Source organism: Argopecten irradians, chromosome 9 (genome assembly GCF_041381155.1).
Source record: "Argopecten irradians isolate NY chromosome 9, Ai_NY, whole genome shotgun sequence".
In the NCBI taxonomy this organism is placed as follows: domain Eukaryota; kingdom Metazoa; phylum Mollusca; class Bivalvia; order Pectinida; family Pectinidae; genus Argopecten; species Argopecten irradians.
The window spans coordinates 2,558,173-2,576,941 of NC_091142.1; the positions used below are offsets into that span (position 1 = coordinate 2,558,173).

Below are 18,769 nucleotides of genomic sequence, written 5' to 3' on the forward strand. Positions count from 1 at the left end.
GTGGTAATGGAGAGTCTGAAACAAACAAGGGGATTGATCAGTGGTAATGGAGAGTCTGAAACAAACAAGGGGATTGATTAGTGGTAATGGAGAGTCTGAAACAAACAAGGGGATCCATCAGTGGTAATGGAGAGTCTGAAACAAACAAGGGGATGATCAGTGGTAATGGAGAGTCTGAAACAAACAAGGGGATTGATCAGTGGTAATGGAGAGTCTGAAACAAACAAGGGGATCAATCAGTGGTAATGGAGAGTCTGAAACAAACAAGGGGATCAATCAGTGGTAATGGAGAGTCTGAAACAAACAAGGGGATTGATCAGTGGTAATGGAGAGTCTGAAACAAACAAGGGGATTGATCAGTGGTAATGGAGAGTCTGAAACAAACAAGGGGATTGATGAGTGGTAATGGAGAGTCTGAAACAAACAAGGGGATTGATTAGTGGTAATGGAGAGTCTGAAACAAACAAGGGGATCCATCAGTGGTAATGGAGAGTCTGAAACAAACAAGGGGATCCATCAGTGGTAATGGAGAGTCTGAAACAAACAAGGGGATTGATCAATCAGTGGTAATGGAGAGTCTGAAACAAACAAGGGGATCAATCAGTGGTAATGGAGAGTCTGAAACAAACAAGGGGATCAATCAGTGGTAATGGAGAGTCTGAAACAAACAAGGGGATCCATCAGTGGTAATGGAGAGTCTGAAACAAACAAGGGGATTGATGAGTGGTAATGGAGAGTCTGAAACAAACAAGGGGATCCATCAGTGGTAATGGAGAGTCTGAAACAAACAAGGGGATCCATCAGTGGTAATGGAGAGTCTGAAACAAACAAGGGGATCCATCAGTGGTAATGGAGAGTCTGAAACAAACAAGGGGATCCATCAGTGGTAATGGAGAGTCTGAAACAAACAAGAGGATTGATCAGTGGTAATGGAGAGTCTGAAACAAACAAGGGGATCCATCAGTGGTAATGGAGAGTCTGAAACAAACAAGGGGATCTATCAGTGGTAATGGAGAGTCTGAAACAAACAAGGGGATTGATGAGTGGTAATGGAGAGTCTGAAACAAACAAGGGATGGATAGTGGGATGAAACAAACAAGGGGATCCATCAGTGGTAATGGAGAGTCTGAAACAAACAAGGGGATCCATCAGTGGTAATGGAGAGTCTGAAACAAACAAGGGGATCCATCAGTGGTAATGGAGAGTCTGAAACAAACAAGGGGATCCAAGGGTAATGGGATCTGAAACAATCAAGGGATGATCAGTGGTAATGGAGAGTCTGAAACAAACAAGGGGATTGATCAGTGGTAATGGAGAGTCTGAAACAAACAAGGGGATCCATCAGTGGTAATGGAGAGTCTGAAACAAACAAGGGGTCTGAAACAATCAGGGATCATCAGTGGCAATGGAGAGTCTTGAAACAAACAAGGGGATCGATCAGTGGCAATGGAGAGTCTGAAACAAACAAGGGGATCAATCAGTGGTAATGGAGAGTCTAAAACAAACAAGGTGATCAATCAGTGGTACTGGAGAGTCTGAAACAAACAAAGGGATTGATCAGTGGTAATGGAGAGTCTGAAACAAACAAGGGGATCCATCAGTGGTAATGGAGAGTCTGAAACAAAAAAGGGGATCAATCAGTGGTACTGGAGAGTCTGAAACAAACAAGGGGATCCATCAGTGGTAATGGAGAGTCTGAAACAAACAAGGGGATTGATCAGTGGTAATGGAGAGTCTGAAACAAACAAGGGGATCCATCAGTGGTAATGGAGAGTCTGAAACAAACAAGGGGATCAATCAGTGGTAATGGAGAGTCTGAAACAAACAAAGGGATTGATCAGTGGTAATGGAGAGTCTGAAACAAACAAGGGGATCCATCAGTGGTAATGGAGAGTCTGAAACAAACAAGGGGATCAATCAGTGGTAATGGAGAGTCTGAAACAAACATGATAAGCAACTGCTATGGAATTCATCACATGGGTTTTCAATTGTTAAATATGCATAGTTATTGGATAAAATAAATTAAATAACATCTTCACAGGATTAATTGTTTACAGCAACAAGGCAAACATGTGAATGATTTAGAGCCAATTTTGGAATATTTGAAAATGGCATAGAAAATTGATGATTCTGACATTTAAAATCTGTTTACTGTGATTCATACTGTTATAAACCCACCTGCTAATGTCATTACTCGTTTACTGTGATTCATACTGTTATAAACCCACCTGCTAATGTCATTACTCGTTTACTGTGATTCATACTGTTATAAACCCACCTGTTAATGTCATTACTCGTAAACTGTGATTCATACTGTTATAAACCCACCTGCTGATGTCATAACTCGTTTACTGTGATTCATACTGTTATAAACCCACCTTTTAATGTCATTACTCGTTTACTGTGATTCATACTGTTATAAACCCACCTGCTGATGTCGTTACTCGTTTACTGTGATTCATACTGTTATAAACCCACCTGTTAATGTCATTACTCGTAAACTGTGATTCATACTGTTATAAACCCACCTGCTGATGTCATAACTCGTTTACTGTGATTCATACTGTTATAAACCCACCTTTTAATGTCATTACTCGTTTACTGTGATTCATACTGTTATAAACCCACCTGCTGATGTCGTTACTCGTTTACTGTGATTCATACTGTTATAAACCCACCTGCTGATGTCATAACTCGTTTACTGCGATTCATACTGTTATAAACCCACCTTTTAATGTCATTACTCGTTTACTGTGATTCATACTGTTATAAACCCACCTGCTGATGTCGTTACTCGTTTACTGTGATTCGTACTGTTATAAACCCACCTGATAATGTCATTACTCGTTTACTGTGATTCATACTGTTATAAACCCACCTGATAATGTCATTACTCGTTTACTGTGATTCATACTGTTATAAACCCACCTGCTGATGTCATTACTCGTTTACTGTGATTCATACTGTTATAAACCCACCTGCTGATGTCGTTACTCGTTTACTGTGATTCATACTGTTATAAATCCACCTGCTGATGTCATTACTCGTTTACTGTGATTCATACTGTTATAAACCCACCTGCTGATGTCATAACTCGTTTACTCGCCCCTTTACTTCTGGACATCTCCATTAGTAGTATGTGCTGTCAACATAAAACATCAATTCAGAACATAAATATAAAATCACATTCCTAAACTATTACAAGGCCCAGTCCAAGGGTGTGACCTTATCTAATACTTTTGAATAGTGATTTCAGGGTCCACAATTGATTTCTTTGAAATGAATACAAGAGGCCCATGGGCCTTAACAGTCACCTGAGTTAGAATATGTAATGAAACAAATAATGAAACAAATTAAAGACACATACACACTGTATGCTGGACCTTGAAGTTGGTCAGTGATTATTAAATTTGACTTTTTAGACTATGAAGAGTATTGGCTTTCATCAAACCTGTGAACTTTGAGGTATTTTTAGAAATTTTAATCATTTTGACCTTGTTTGGTCCTGCCCCTCTGGTCCCCCAGGGGGACATCGAGGATGGATATGGATGTTAAAATGCTATATCTTAGGCTAATAATTCTAATCAAATGTTCACAAATATGTTTTTCCTATATAAACTAAAGTTAACTTGACCCCTCCCCAGGGGGTAACGTGAGACTCCAAGGTCATACAATTCACAATTTTTATAAAACACCTTAAGACCTTTCCATCTATAATTATTTGATTCTACTATTTCCAGAATTTTAGAAGATTTTTGAAGTTTTAGCCTATTTGACCCTATTTTAGCCCCGCCCCTCTACCCCCAGGGGGTTGGCCAGGACCAATGTGGATATGATATTACAATTATGTCTCAGGCTAACAATTCTAACCAAGTTTGACTCATTTCCTATGAAAATTGAGCAAAAAATGCTCATTAATGTGTTTTTCCTATATAAACTATAGTAAACTTGACCCCCTCCCCAAGAGGAAATATGAGACCCCAGGGTCATCAAATTTACAAGTTTTATGAAACAAATTTTAAGACCTTTTCATCTATCAAATGTATTTGATTCTACCATTTCCAGAATTTTAGAAGAATATTTTTGAAGTTTTAGCCTATTTGACCTTTTTTGGCCCCGCCCCTCTGCCCCCAGGGGGTCGGCCTGGACCAATATGGATATGATGTTAAAATGCTATCTCAGGCTAATAATTCTAAACAAGTTGGACTCGTTTCCAATGAAAATTGAGCAAAAAAAGCTCATTAATATGTTTTTCCTATATAAACTATAGTAAACTTGACCCCCTCCCCAGGGGGAAACGTGAAACCCCAGGGTCATACAAGAGGCCCAGAGGGCCTGTATCGCTCACCTGGTTTTTTGTTAGTAACTATCACAAGACTCTGACAATTAGAACAAGAGGCCCAGAGGGCCTGTATCGCTCACCTGGTTTTTTGTTAGTAATTATCACAAGACTCTGACAATTAGAAAAATAAGCAAAATTGACTCCCAAAGTTTAATTTTGAATCACAACCACACAATGATGCTATTGATACCATACAAATATGCTATCCAATACATAGATTCAGAAACATTCAGAAACAAAGTAATTTATATGAAAGTAGTAGCCTAATTGACCTTTTTGACCTCGCATCTATTGCCGTCTAAGGCCCCGGGGGTCAGCCCTATCATTTGCACAATTTTGAATCCCCACCCTATAAGGATGCTACCATTGCATTCTGGGTGCTACACCATGCTTAGTTTCAGAGAAGAAGTCGTTTAAATGGAAATAGCCAAATTGGCCCCTTTTGACCCCGCCCCTCAGGCCCCCGGGAGGTCAGCCCCATCATTTGTACAATTTTCAATCCCCACCCTATAAGGATGCTACCATTGCATTATGGGTGCTATCCCATGCTTGGTTTCAGAGACGAAGTCGTTTATATGGAAATAGCCAAATTGACCCTTTTTGGCCCCGCCCCACAGGCCCCCGGGGGATCAGCCCCATCATTTGTACAATTTTCAGTAAGTAGCCAATAAGGATGCTACCAGTCAAATTTTGTTGAAATCCGACCAGCGGTTATGGAGAAGAAGTAGATTGTTGACGGACGACGGACGCCGGACGCCGGACGCTGCGGTATCCCATAAGCTCACCTCGGTCCTTCGGACCAGGTGAGCTAAAAATAAGCAAAATTGACTCCCAAAGTTTAATTTTGAATCACAACCATACAATGATGCTATTGATACCATACAAATATGCTATCCAATACATAGATTCAGAAACATTCAGAAACAAAGTAATTTATATGAAAGTAGTAGCCTAATTGACCTTTTTGACCTCGCATCTATTGCCGTCTAAGGCCCCGGGGGTCAGCCCTATCATTTGTACAATTTCAAATCCCAACCCTATAAGGATGCTACCATTGCATTATAAGTGCTCTTCCATTCTTAGTTGCAGAGAAGTCGTTTATATGGAAATAGCTAAATTAACCCCTTTTGACCCCACCCTTGAGGGCCCCAGGGGGTCAGCCCCATCATTTGCAAAATTTTGAATCCAAACCCTATAAGGATGTAACCATTGCATTATGAGCGTTATCCCATGTTAAGTTGCAGAGAAAAAGTCATTTATATGGAAATTGACCACTTTTGACCCCGCCCCACAGGTCCCCGGGGGTCAGCCCTATCATTTGCACAATTTGGAATCCCAACCCTATAAGGATGCTACCATTGCATTAAGGGTGCTATACCATGCTTAAGTGCAGAGAAGAAGTCATTCATATGGAAATAGCCAAACTGACCCCATTTGACCCCGCCCCTCAAGCCCCCCCCCGGGGAATCAGCCCTATCATTTCCACAATTTTGAATCCCCACACTATAAGGATGCTACCATTGTATTATGGGTGCTATACCATGCTGAGTTTCAGAGAAAAGGTCGTTTATATGGAAATAGCCAAATTGGCCCCTTTTGACCCCGCCCCTCAGGCCCCCGGGAGGTCAGCCCCATCATATGTACAATTTTCAATCCCCACCCTCTAAGGATGCTACCATTGCATTATGGGTGCTATCCCATGCTTGGTTTCAGAGAAGAAGTCGTTTATATGGAAATAGCCAAATTGACCCCTTTTGACCCCGCTCCTCAGGCCCCCCGGGGGTCTGCCCCATTATTTGTACAATTTTGAATCCCCACCCTATAACGATACTACAATTGCATTATGAGAGCTATCTCTTGCTTAGTTTCAGAGAAGAAGTCGTTTATATGGAAATATACAAATTGACCCCTTTTGGCCCCGCCCCTCAGGCCCCCGGGGGATCAGCCCCATCATTTGTACAATTTTCAGTTAGTAGCCCATAAGGATGCTACCAGTCAAAATTTGTTGAAATCCGACCAGCGGTTATGGAGAAGAAGTCAATTGTTGACGGGACGGACGCCGGACGCCGGACGCTGCGGTATCCTATAAGCTCTGAAGGACCGAGGTGAGCTAATAATTCACAATTTTTGTAAAGGACCTTAAGACCTTTCTATTTCTGAAAAGTATTTCATTCTACCATATCCAGAATTTCAGAAGAAGATTTTTGAAGTTTTAGCATATTTGACCCCTTTTGACCCCGCCCCTAAGGCCCCTGAGGGTCAGTCATAGAAAATTTGTTAATAGGATTAAATGGCCATCTCATACTGATAATTCTGACAACATTTGACTCATTTCCCATTACAAATGACCAAATAATGCTTAAAAATGTGTTTTCCCAATATAAACTATAGTAAACTTAACCCCCTCCCCAGGGGGAAACCTGAGACCCCAGGGTCATATAATTTACAATTTTTGTAGAGGGCCTTGAGACCTTTCTATCTATGAAGAGTATTTGATTCTACCACATCTGTGAGTAGAGAAGAAGAATCCAATTTTAAATTTTACCCCTTTTGGCCCCTCCCACAGCCCCCTGTGGGGGGTGGGGACCATATAATTCACAATTTTGATTGGCCTTATGCCTTAGAAGGTTTGTGCAAAATTTCATTGAAATTGCTTCAGCAGTTTTGGAGAAGAAGTCGAAAATGTAAATTGTTTACGGACATACGACCCACGATGGGCGACGCACGACGACGGACAAAAGGCAATTAGAATAGGTCACTTGAGACTTTGTCTCAGGTGACCTAAAAATGCTATTAGAAGAGGAAATCTGAACACTAATCATTAGTAGATCATTATCATATTTCACCTTCAAATGGTACCATTTTCAGGTCACAACTCATTAAGATACAGTAAAACTTAACCTTATGGCCACCTCAAAATTACGACCACCCCGCTATTAGGGGCACTTGTTTTCAGTCCTGATATTTTCTCTATATGTCATCGTATTGGTCGATTCAGTATTACGACAAGTTTGCATAGTCCTAACAACCACTAAATTAACACTAATTGACCCTTTGATTATGACCACGGGCACATGTGACTTCACACCAAGCAGTGCACTACTTTCCCGCACGCAATGACCCGTGAACAATTGCAGACAGGTATATCAGTCAGTCAACCTAGTTATCAGATTATCTACTTGGACGAGGAGAGTGTCAATAACCATCTTTTTTCATTATCAGACCACAACTCTTTAAGATAAAATCATTATCTGGCCTTAAGATTAACTCTTAAAGATGATATTATTATCATAATTTACCTGTTTGTGACGGTATTATTATCATGGGACAGTATTATTATCATAATTTACCTGTTTGAGACGGTATTATTTTCATAATTTACCTGTTTGAGACGGTGTTATTATCATAATTTACCTGTTTGAGACAGTCTTATTATCATAATTTACCTGTTTGAGACGGTATTATTATCATAATTTACCTGTTTGAGGCAGTATTATTATCATAATTTACCTGTTTGAGACAGTATTATTATTATAATTTACCTGTTTGAGATGATTGATTTGTTCAGTAGTCTGAGCCTGTGCTGACTCTAACTGGTTGATGTACCTAGAAAAGACAGAAAAAATTCCTAATAATACTCCATCTGTAGGCTACCTGCCTTGGACTGAGCTGACATTGGCTTTATAGCAGATATAAATCTGTACGTTCATATGGACACTCTTTAAAAGTATGTGATATGTAACATTACAGGCATCCTTATGTTACATCACTGTAGCAAATTCGATCAAGATTGAACCAAAGACTAATGAATTGGACTTTGTGCAAAAAACATGTGTATAGGGACAGGGTTACCATGACAACCAAATCCTTTGGATCTTCATTAAAATCATTCAAGTAGGTTCTGAAGAGTTGGACAGATAGACAGACAGACAATAACACAGGCCTTGAGTCTATTGTTACGATCTAAACACTGATTACTACAATGCTGATTATACATACCACTGCTGGTCTCTACATTTCTGGTAGAAGGTCGGCGGTCGCACTTGAAAGCGGAGAATCAGAGTGTCAGACTCCAGGTAGCCTTCACTAGCTAGTAAGTCTAGACGGAAGAAGCGATTGTAGCCCCAACATTCTCCAACTTCAAAGTCAGACGCAAACTCTCGCACAATGTTTTTACTGCTGTCACGAGACACCTGATGGACCATTTCTACACGGTATTCATATCTAAAACAAAATGGGTAGCTCCTCTCAGCTTTTTTTGTTTTTTTGGCTGTTCAGTATATTAGTAATGGACAATTGATTAAAGAGAAAATTAAATGAAATTCCAAATTGTATAGCTATACGATTAAGCAAGTACCATAATAATGCACACTGTACCTACTCCTGCAGGTGAGCTAAAATGTTTTTTTAGACAAAAGCATGCACCTGATAAGGTGAACACGCCGCTGTAAGAGCAACTGTAAGAACGTTTTGAGTAGTTCAAAACAAAACATGCTTAAATCCACTGGTATGGACCAGGCTTCAGCATATATACAAGATGTCAGACCACAATGTGTAATGGCGGACAGTAATCAATTATCAATTAAATTCTTTGTATTTATGACTATGATTTACTTACTTGGATGTTTCTGATAGGCCTGCTGACAACTCGAGGAACACAGAGAGATAGTTTCCACGTACAACACCATTACCATCCTGTTTACAACAATGTAATGTCAATGGAGTATGTATACAACCAAAGATATCAAAACAAAATGTGTCATTGTTCTGTCACCTTTCTATTCAACATATCATCATTGTTCTGTCACCTATCTATTTAACATATTGTCACCATTGTTCTGTCACCTTTCTATTTAACATATTGTCATCAATGTTCTGTCACCTATCTATTTAACATATTGTCATCATTGTTCTGTCATCTTTCTATTTAACATATCATCATTGTTCTGTCACCTTTCTATTTAACATATCACATGTTCATTGTTCTGTCACCTTTCTATTTAACATATCATCAATGTTCTGTCACCTATCTATTTAACATATCATCATTGTTTCTGTCACCTATCTATTTAACATATTGTCACCATTGTTCTGTCACCTTTCTATTTAACATATTGTCATCATTGTTCTGTCACCTATCTATTTAACATATCATCATTGTTCTGTCACCTACATCATTGTTCTGTCACCTATCTATTTAACATATCATCAATGTTCTGTCACCTATCTATTTAACATATCATCATTGTTCTGTCACCTATCTATTTAACATATTGTCATCATTGTTCTGTCACCTATCTATTTAACATATCATCATTGTTCTGTCACCTTTCTATTTAACATATCATCATTGTTCTGTCACCTATCTATTTAACATATCATCATTGTTCTGTCATCTATCTATTTAAAATATTGTCATCATTGTTCTGTCACCTATCTATTTAACATATCATCAATGTTCTGTCACCTTTCTATTTAACATATTGTCACCAATGTTCTGTCACCTATCTATTTAACATATTGTCATCATTGTTCTGTCACCTATCTATTCAACATATCATCATTGTTCTGTCACCTATCTATTTAACATATTGTCATTGTTCTGTCACCTATCTATTTAACATATTGTCATCATTGTTCTGTCACCTTTCTATTTAACATATTGTCATCAATGTTCTGTCACCTTTCTATTTAACATATTGTCACCATTGTTCTGTCACCTTTCTATTTAACATATTGTCATCATTGTTCTGTCACCTTTCTATTTAACATATTGTCATCATTGTTCTGTCACCTTTCTATTTAACATATTGTCATCATTGTTCTGTCACCTTTCTATTTAACATATTGTCATCAATGTTCTGTCACCTTTCTATTTAACATATTGTCACCAATGTTCTGTCACCTTTCTATTTAACATATTGTCATCATTGTTCTGTCACCTTTCTATTTAACATATTGTCATCATTGTTCTGTCACCTTTCTATTTAACATATTGTCATCATTGTTCTGTCACCTATCTATTTAACATATTGTCATCATTGTTCTGTCACCTTTCTATTTAACATATTGTCATCATTGTTCTGTCACCTATCTATTTAACATATCATCATTGTTCTGTCACCTTTCTATTTAACATATTGTCATCATTGTTCTGTCACCTATCTATTTAACATATCATCATTGTTCTGTCACCTTTCTATTTACATATTGTCATCATTGTTCTGTCACCTATCTATTTAACATATTGTCATCATTGTTCTGTCACCTTTCTATTTAACATATGTCATCATTGTTCTGTCACCTTTCTATTTAACATATTGTCATCATTGTTCTGTCACCTATCTATTTAACATATCATCATTGTTCTGTCACCTTTCTATTTAACATATTGTCATCATTGTTCTGTCACCTATCTATTTAACATATCATCATTGTTCTGTCACCTATCTATTTAACATATTCATCATCATTGTTCTGTCACCTATCTATTTAACATATTGTCATCATTGTTCTGTCACCTATCTATTTAACATATCATCATGTTCTGTCACCTATCTATTTAACATATTGTCATCATTGTTCTGTCACCTATCTATTTAACATATCATCATTGTTCTGTCACCTATCTATTTAACATATCATCATTGTTCTGTCACCTATCTATTTAACATATTGTCACCAATGTTCTGTCACCTATCTATTTAACATATTATCATCATTGTTCTGTCACCTATCTATTTAACATATCATCATTGTTCTGTCACCTATCTATTTAACATATTGTCATCATTGTTCTGTCACCTTTCTATTTAACATATCATCATTGTTCTGTCACCTATCTATTTAACATATTGTCATCAATGTTCTGTCACCTATCTATTTAACATATTGTCATCAATGTTCTGTCACCTATCTATTTAACATATTGTCATCATTGTTCTGTCATCTATCTATTTAACATATCATCATTGTTCTGTCACCTATCTATTTAACATATCATCAATGTTCTGTCACCTATCTATTTAACATATCATCATTGTTCTGTCACCTATCTATTTAACATATTGTCATCATTGTTCTGTCACCTATCTATTTAACATATCATCATTGTTCTGTCACCTATCTATTTAACATATTGTCATCAATGTTCTGTCACCTATCTATTTAACATATCATCATTGTTCTGTCACCTATCTATTTAACATATTGTCATCAATGTTCTGTCACCTATCTATTTAACATATTGTCATCATTGTTCTGTCACCTATCTATTTAACATATTGTCATCATTGTTCTGTCACCTATCTATTTAACATATCATCATTGTTCTGTCACCTATCTATTTAACATATTTCACATAACATATTGTCATCATTGTTCTGTCACCTATCTATTTAACATATCATCATTGTTCTGTCACCTATCTATTTAACATATCATCATTGTTCTGTCACCTATCTATTTAACATATTGTCATCATTGTTCTGTCACCTATCTATTTAACATATCATCATTGTTCTGTCACCTATCTATTTAACATATTGTCATCAATGTTCTGTCACCTATCTATTTAACATATCATCATTGTTCTGTCACCTATCTATTTAACATATTGTCATCATTGTTCTGTCACCTATCTATTTAACATATCATCATTGTTCTGTCACCTATCTATTTAACATATTGTCATCATTGTTCTGTCACCTATCTATTTAACATATCATCATTGTTCTGTCACCTTTCTATTTAACATATTGTCATCATTGTTCTGTCACCTATCTATTTAACATATCATCATTGTTCTGTCACCTATCTATTTAACATATTGTCATCATTGTTCTGTCACCTATCTATTTAACATATTGTCATCATTGTTCTGTCACCTATCTATTTAACATATCATCATTGTTCTGTCACCTATCTATCATTGTTCTGTCATCACATTGTTCTGTCACCTATCTATTTAACATATTGTCATCATTGTTCTGTCACCTATCTATTTAACATATTGTCATCATTGTTCTGTCACCTATCTATTTAACATATCATCATTGTTCTGTCACCTATCTATTTAACATATTGTCATCATTGTTCTGTCACCTATCTATTTAACATATTGTCATCATTGTTCTGTCACCTATCTATTTAACATATTGTCATCATTGTTCTGTCACCTATCTATTTAACATATCATCAATGTTCTGTCACCTATCTATTTAACATATTGTCACCATTGTTCTGTCACCTTTCTATTTAACATATTGTCATCATTGTTCTGTCACCTATCTATTTAACATATTGTCATCATTGTTCTGTCACCTATCTATTTAACATATCATCATTGTTCTGTCACCTATCTATTTAACATATCACCATTGTTCTGTCACCTATCTATTTAACATATCATCATTGTTCTGTCACCTATCTATTTAACATATTGTCATCATTGTTCTGTCACCTATCTATTTAACATATTGTCATCATTGTTCTGTCACCTATCTATTTAACATATCATCATTGTTCTGTCACCTATCATCATTGTTCATTGTCATCATTGTTCTGTCACCTATCTATTTAACATATTGTCATCAATGTTCTGTCACCTATCTATTTAACATATTGTCATCATTGTTCTGTCACCTATCTATTTAACATATCATCATTGTTCTGTCACCTATCTATTTAACATATTGTCACCAATGTTCTGTCACCTTTCTATTTAACATATCATCATTGTTCTGTCACCTTTCTATTTAACATATTGTCATCATTGTTCTGTCACCTATCTATTTAACATATTGTCACCAATGTTCTGTCACCTATCTATTTAACATATCATCATTGTTCTGTCACCTTTCTATTTAACATATCATCATTGTTCTGTCACCTATCTATTTAACATATTGTCACCATTGTTCTGTCACCTATCTATTTAACATATCATCATTGTTCTGTCACCTATCTATTTAACATATCATCATTGTTCTGTCACCTATCTATTTAACATATTGTCACCAATTGTTCTGTCACCTATCTATTTAACATATTGTCATCATTGTTCTGTCACCTTTCTATTTAACATATGTCATCATTGTTCTGTCACCTATCTATTTAACATATTGTCACCAATGTTCTGTCACCTATCTATTTAACATATCATCATTGTTCTGTCACCTATCTATTTAACATATCATCATTGTTCTGTCACCTATCTATTTAACATATTGTCACCATTGTTCTGTCACCTATCTATTTAACATATTGTCATCATTGTTCTGTCACCTTTCTATTTAACATATGTCATCATTGTTCTGTCACCTATCTATTTAACATATTGTCACCAATGTTCTGTCACCTATCTATTTAACATATTGTTCTGTCACCTTTCTATTTCATCATCATATTGTTCTGTCACCTTCTATTTAACATATTTGTCACCATGTTCTGTCACCTATCTATTTAACATATTGTCACCTTTCACATTTGTATCTGTCACCTATCTATTTAACATATGTTCTGTCACCTTTCTATTTAACATATCATCATTGTTCTGTCACCTATTCTATTTAACATAATTGTCATCATGTTCTGTCACCTATCTATTTAACATATTGTCATCATTGTTCTGTCACCTTCTATTTAACATATCATCATTGTTCTGTCACCTATCTATTTAACATATTGTCACCAATGTTCTGTCCCTATCTATTTAACATATCATCATTGTTCTGTCACCTATCTATTTAACTATCTATTTAACAGGGCATCATCATTGTTCTGTCACCTATCTATTTAACATATATTGTCATCATTGTTCTGTCACCTATCTATTTAACATATCATCATTGTTCTGTCACCTATCTATTTAACATATTGTCACATTGTTCTGTCACCTATCTATTTAACATATTGTCATCATTGTTCTGTCACCTTTCTATTTAACATATCATCATTGTTCTGTCACCTATCTATTTAACATTTATCATCAATGTTCTGTCACCTATCTATTTAACATATCATCATTGTTCTGTCACCTATCTATTTAACATATCATCATTGTTCTGTCACCTATCTATTTAACATATCATCATTGTTCTGTCACCTATCTATTTAACATATTGTCATCATTGTTCTGTCACCTATCTATTTAACATATTGTCATCATTGTTCTGTCACCTATCTATTTAACATATTGTCATCATTGTTCTGTCACCTATCTATTTAACATATTGTCATCATTGTTCTGTCACCTATCTATTTAACATATTGTCATCAATGTTCTGTCACCTATCTATTTAACATATCATCATTGTTCTGTCACCTATCTATTTAACATATTATCATCATTGTTCTGTCACCTATCTATTTAATCTATTATAATATCATCATTGTTCTGTCACCTATCTGTTTGTACCTATCTATTTAACATATTGTCACCATTGTTCTGTCACCTATCTATTTAACATATTGTCATCATTGTTCTGTCACCTTTCTATTTAACATATTGTCATCATTGTTCTGTCACCTATCTATTTAACATATTGTCACCATTGTTCTGTCACCTATCTATTTAACATATCATCAATTGTTCTGTCACCTATCTATTTAACATATTGTCATCATTGTTCTGTCACCTATCTATTTAAACATATCATCATTGTTCTGTCACCTATCTATTTAACATATATCATCATTGTTCTGTCACCTATCTATTTAACACATTGTCATCATTGTTCTGTCACCTATCTATTTAACATATCATCATTGTTCTGTCACCTATCTATTTAACATATCATCATTGTTCTGTCACCTATCTATTTAACATATTGTCATCATTGTTCTGTCACCTATCTATTTAACATATCATCATTGTTCTGTCACCTATCTATTTAACATATTGTCATCATTGTTCTGTCACCTATCTATTTAACATTATCATCATTGTTCTGTCACCTATCTATTTAACATATCATCATTGTTCTGTCACCTATCTATTTAACATATTGTCATCATTGTTCTGTCACCTATCTATTTAACATATCATCATTGTTCTGTCACCTATCTATTTAACATATTGTCATCATTGTTCTGTCACCTATCTATTTAACATATCATCATTGTTCTGTCACCTATCTATTTAACATATTGTCATCATTGTTCTGTCACCTATCTATTTAACATATTGTCATCATTGTTCTGTCACCTATCTATTTAACATATCATCATTGTTCTGTCACCTATCTATTTAACATATTGTCATCATTGTTCTGTCACCTATCTATTTAACATATCATCATTGTTCTGTCACCTATCTATTTAACATATCATCATTGTTCTGTCACCTATCTATTTAACATATTGTCATCATTGTTCTGTCACCTATCTATTTAACATATTGTCATCATTGTTCTGTCACCTATCTATTTAACATATTGTCATCATTGTTCTGTCACCTATCTATTTAACATATCATCATTGTTCTGTCACCTATCTATTTAACATATCATCATTGTTCTGTCACCTATCTATTTAACATATTGTCATCATTGTTCTGTCACCTATCTATTTAACATATCATCATTGTTCTGTCACCTATCTATTTAACATATTGTCATCATTGTTCTGTCACCTATCTATTTAACATATTGTCATCATTGTTCTGTCACCTATCTATTTAACATATCATCAATGTTCTGTCACCTATCTATTTAACATATTGTCATCATTGTTCTGTCACCTATCTATTTAACATATTGTCATCATTGTTCTGTCACCTTTCTATTTAACATATTGTCATCATTGTTCTGTCACCTATCTATTTAACATATTGTCATCATTGTTCTGTCACCTATCTATTTAACATATCATCATTGTTCTGTCACCTATCTATTTAACATATCATCATTGTTCTGTCACCTATCTATTTAACATATTATCATCATTGTTCTGTCACCTATCTATTTAACATATCATCATTGTTCTGTCACCTATCTATTTAACATGTCATCATTGTTCTGTCACCTATCTATTTAACATATCATCATTGTTCTGTCACCTTTCTATTTAACATATTGTCATTGTTCTGTCACCTATCTATTTAACATATCATCATTGTTCTGTCACCTATCTATTTAACATATTGTCATCATTGTTCTGTCACCTATCTATTTAACATATCATCATTGTTCTGTCACCTATCTATTTAACATATTGTCATCATTGTTCTGTCACCTATCTATTTAACATATCATCATTGTTCTGTCACCTATCTATTTAACATATTGTCATCATTGTTCTGTCACCTATCTATTTAACATATTGTCATCATTGTTCTGTCACCTATCTATTTAACATATCATCATTGTTCTGTCACCTATCTATCATTGTTCTGTCACCTATCTATTTAACATATTGTCATCATTGTTCTGTCACCTTTCTATTTAACATATCATCATTGTTCTGTCACCTATCTATTTAACATATCATCATTGTTCTGTCACCTATCTATTTAACATATCATCATTGTTCTGTCACCTATCTATTTAACATATTGTCATCATTGTTCTGTCACCTATCTATTTAACATATTGTCATCATTGTTCTGTCACCTTTCTATTTAACATATCATCATTGTTCTGTCACCTATCTATTTAACATATTGTCATCATTGTTCTGTCACCTTTCTATTTAACATATTGTCACCATTGTTCTGTCACCTATCTATTTAACATATTGTCATCATTGTTCTGTCACCTATCTATTTAACATATTGTCACCATTGTTCTGTCACCTATCTATTTAACATATTGTCATCATTGTTCTGTCACCTTTCTATTTAACATATCATCATTGTTCTGTCACCTATCTATTTAACATATTGTCATCATTGTTCTGTCACCTATCTATTTAACATATGTCATCATTGTTCTGTCACCTATCTATTTAACATATTGTCATCATTGTTCTGTCACCTATCTATTTAACATATCATCATTGTTCTGTCACCTATCTATTTAACATATTGTCATCATTGTTCTGTCACCTATCTATTTAACATATCATCATTGTTCTGTCACCTATCTATTTAACATATTGTCATCATTGTTCTGTCACCTATCTATTTAACATATCATCATTGTTCTGTCACCTATCTATTTAACATATCATCATTGTTCTGTCACCTATCTATTTAACATATTGTCATCATTGTTCTGTCACCTATCTATTTAACATATCATCATTGTTCTGTCACCTATCTATTTAACATATCATCATTGTTCTGTCACCTATCTATTTAACATATTGTCATCATTGTTCTGTCACCTATCTATTTAACATATTGTCATCATTGTTCTGTCACCTTTCTATTTAACATATTGTCATCATTGTTCTGTCACCTATCTATTTAACATATCATCATTGTTCTGTCACCTATCTATTTAACATATTGTCATCATTGTTCTGTCACCTATCTATTTAACATATTGTCATCATTGTTCTGTCACCTATCTATTTAACATATCATCATTGTTCTGTCACCTATCTATTTAACATATTGTCATCATTGTTCTGTCACCTATCTATTTAACATATTGTCATCATTGTTCTGTCACCTATCTATTTAACATATCACATTGTTCTGTCACCTATCTATTTAACATATCATCATTGTTCTGTCACCTTTCTATTTAACATATTGTCATCATTGTTCTGTCACCTATCTATTTAACATATTGTCATCATTGTTCTGTCACCTATCTATTTAACATATTGTCACCATTGTTCTGTCACCTATCTATTTAACATATTGTCATCATTGTTCTGTCACCTATCTATTTAACATATCATCATTGTTCTGTCACCTTTCTATTTAACATATTGTCATCATTGTTCTGTCACCTATCTATTTAACATATTGTCATCATTGTTCTGTCACCTATCTATTTAACATATCATCATCATTGTTCTGTCACCTATCTATTTAACATATCATCATTGTTCTGTCACCTATCTATTTAACATATCATCATTGTTCTGTCACCTATCTATTTAACATATCATCATTGTTCTGTCACCTATCTATTTAACATATCATCATTGTTCTGTCACCTATCTATTTAACATATTGTCATCATTGTTCTGTCACCTATCTATTTAACATATCATCATTGTTCTGTCACCTATCTATTTAACATATTGTCATCATTGTTCTGTCACCTATTCTATTTAACATATATCATCATTGTTCTGTCACCTATCTATTTAACATATTGTCATCATTGTTCTGTCACCTATCTATTTAACATATTGTCATCATTGTTCTGTCACCTATCTATTTAACATATTGTCATCATTGTTCTGTCACCTATCTATTTAACATATTGTCATCATTGTTCTGTCACCTATCTATTTAACATATCATCA

The 18,769-nt window shown here is 34.8% G+C and overlaps 1 protein-coding gene across 1 annotated transcript in view; it reads right to left on the reverse strand.

The window, feature by feature from the left end:
* Positions 1-1,517: 1,517 nt before the first annotated feature.
* LOC138331171 (E3 ubiquitin-protein ligase TRIM37-like) overlaps positions 1,518-18,769 on the reverse strand; it is a 32,248-nt gene continuing 14,996 nt past the window's right edge. Inside the window, exons 3-8 of the mRNA XM_069278643.1 lie at positions 8,961-9,037; positions 8,342-8,566; positions 7,885-7,948; positions 3,079-3,142; positions 1,867-1,895; positions 1,518-1,535 (exon numbers count right to left, since the gene is read on the reverse strand). Of these exons, the coding sequence (XP_069134744.1) occupies positions 1,518-1,535; positions 1,867-1,895; positions 3,079-3,142; positions 7,885-7,948; positions 8,342-8,547 (381 nt within the window). The 5' untranslated portion in view covers positions 8,548-8,566; positions 8,961-9,037. The remainder of the gene's footprint in view (positions 1,536-1,866; positions 1,896-3,078; positions 3,143-7,884; positions 7,949-8,341; positions 8,567-8,960; positions 9,038-18,769) is intronic.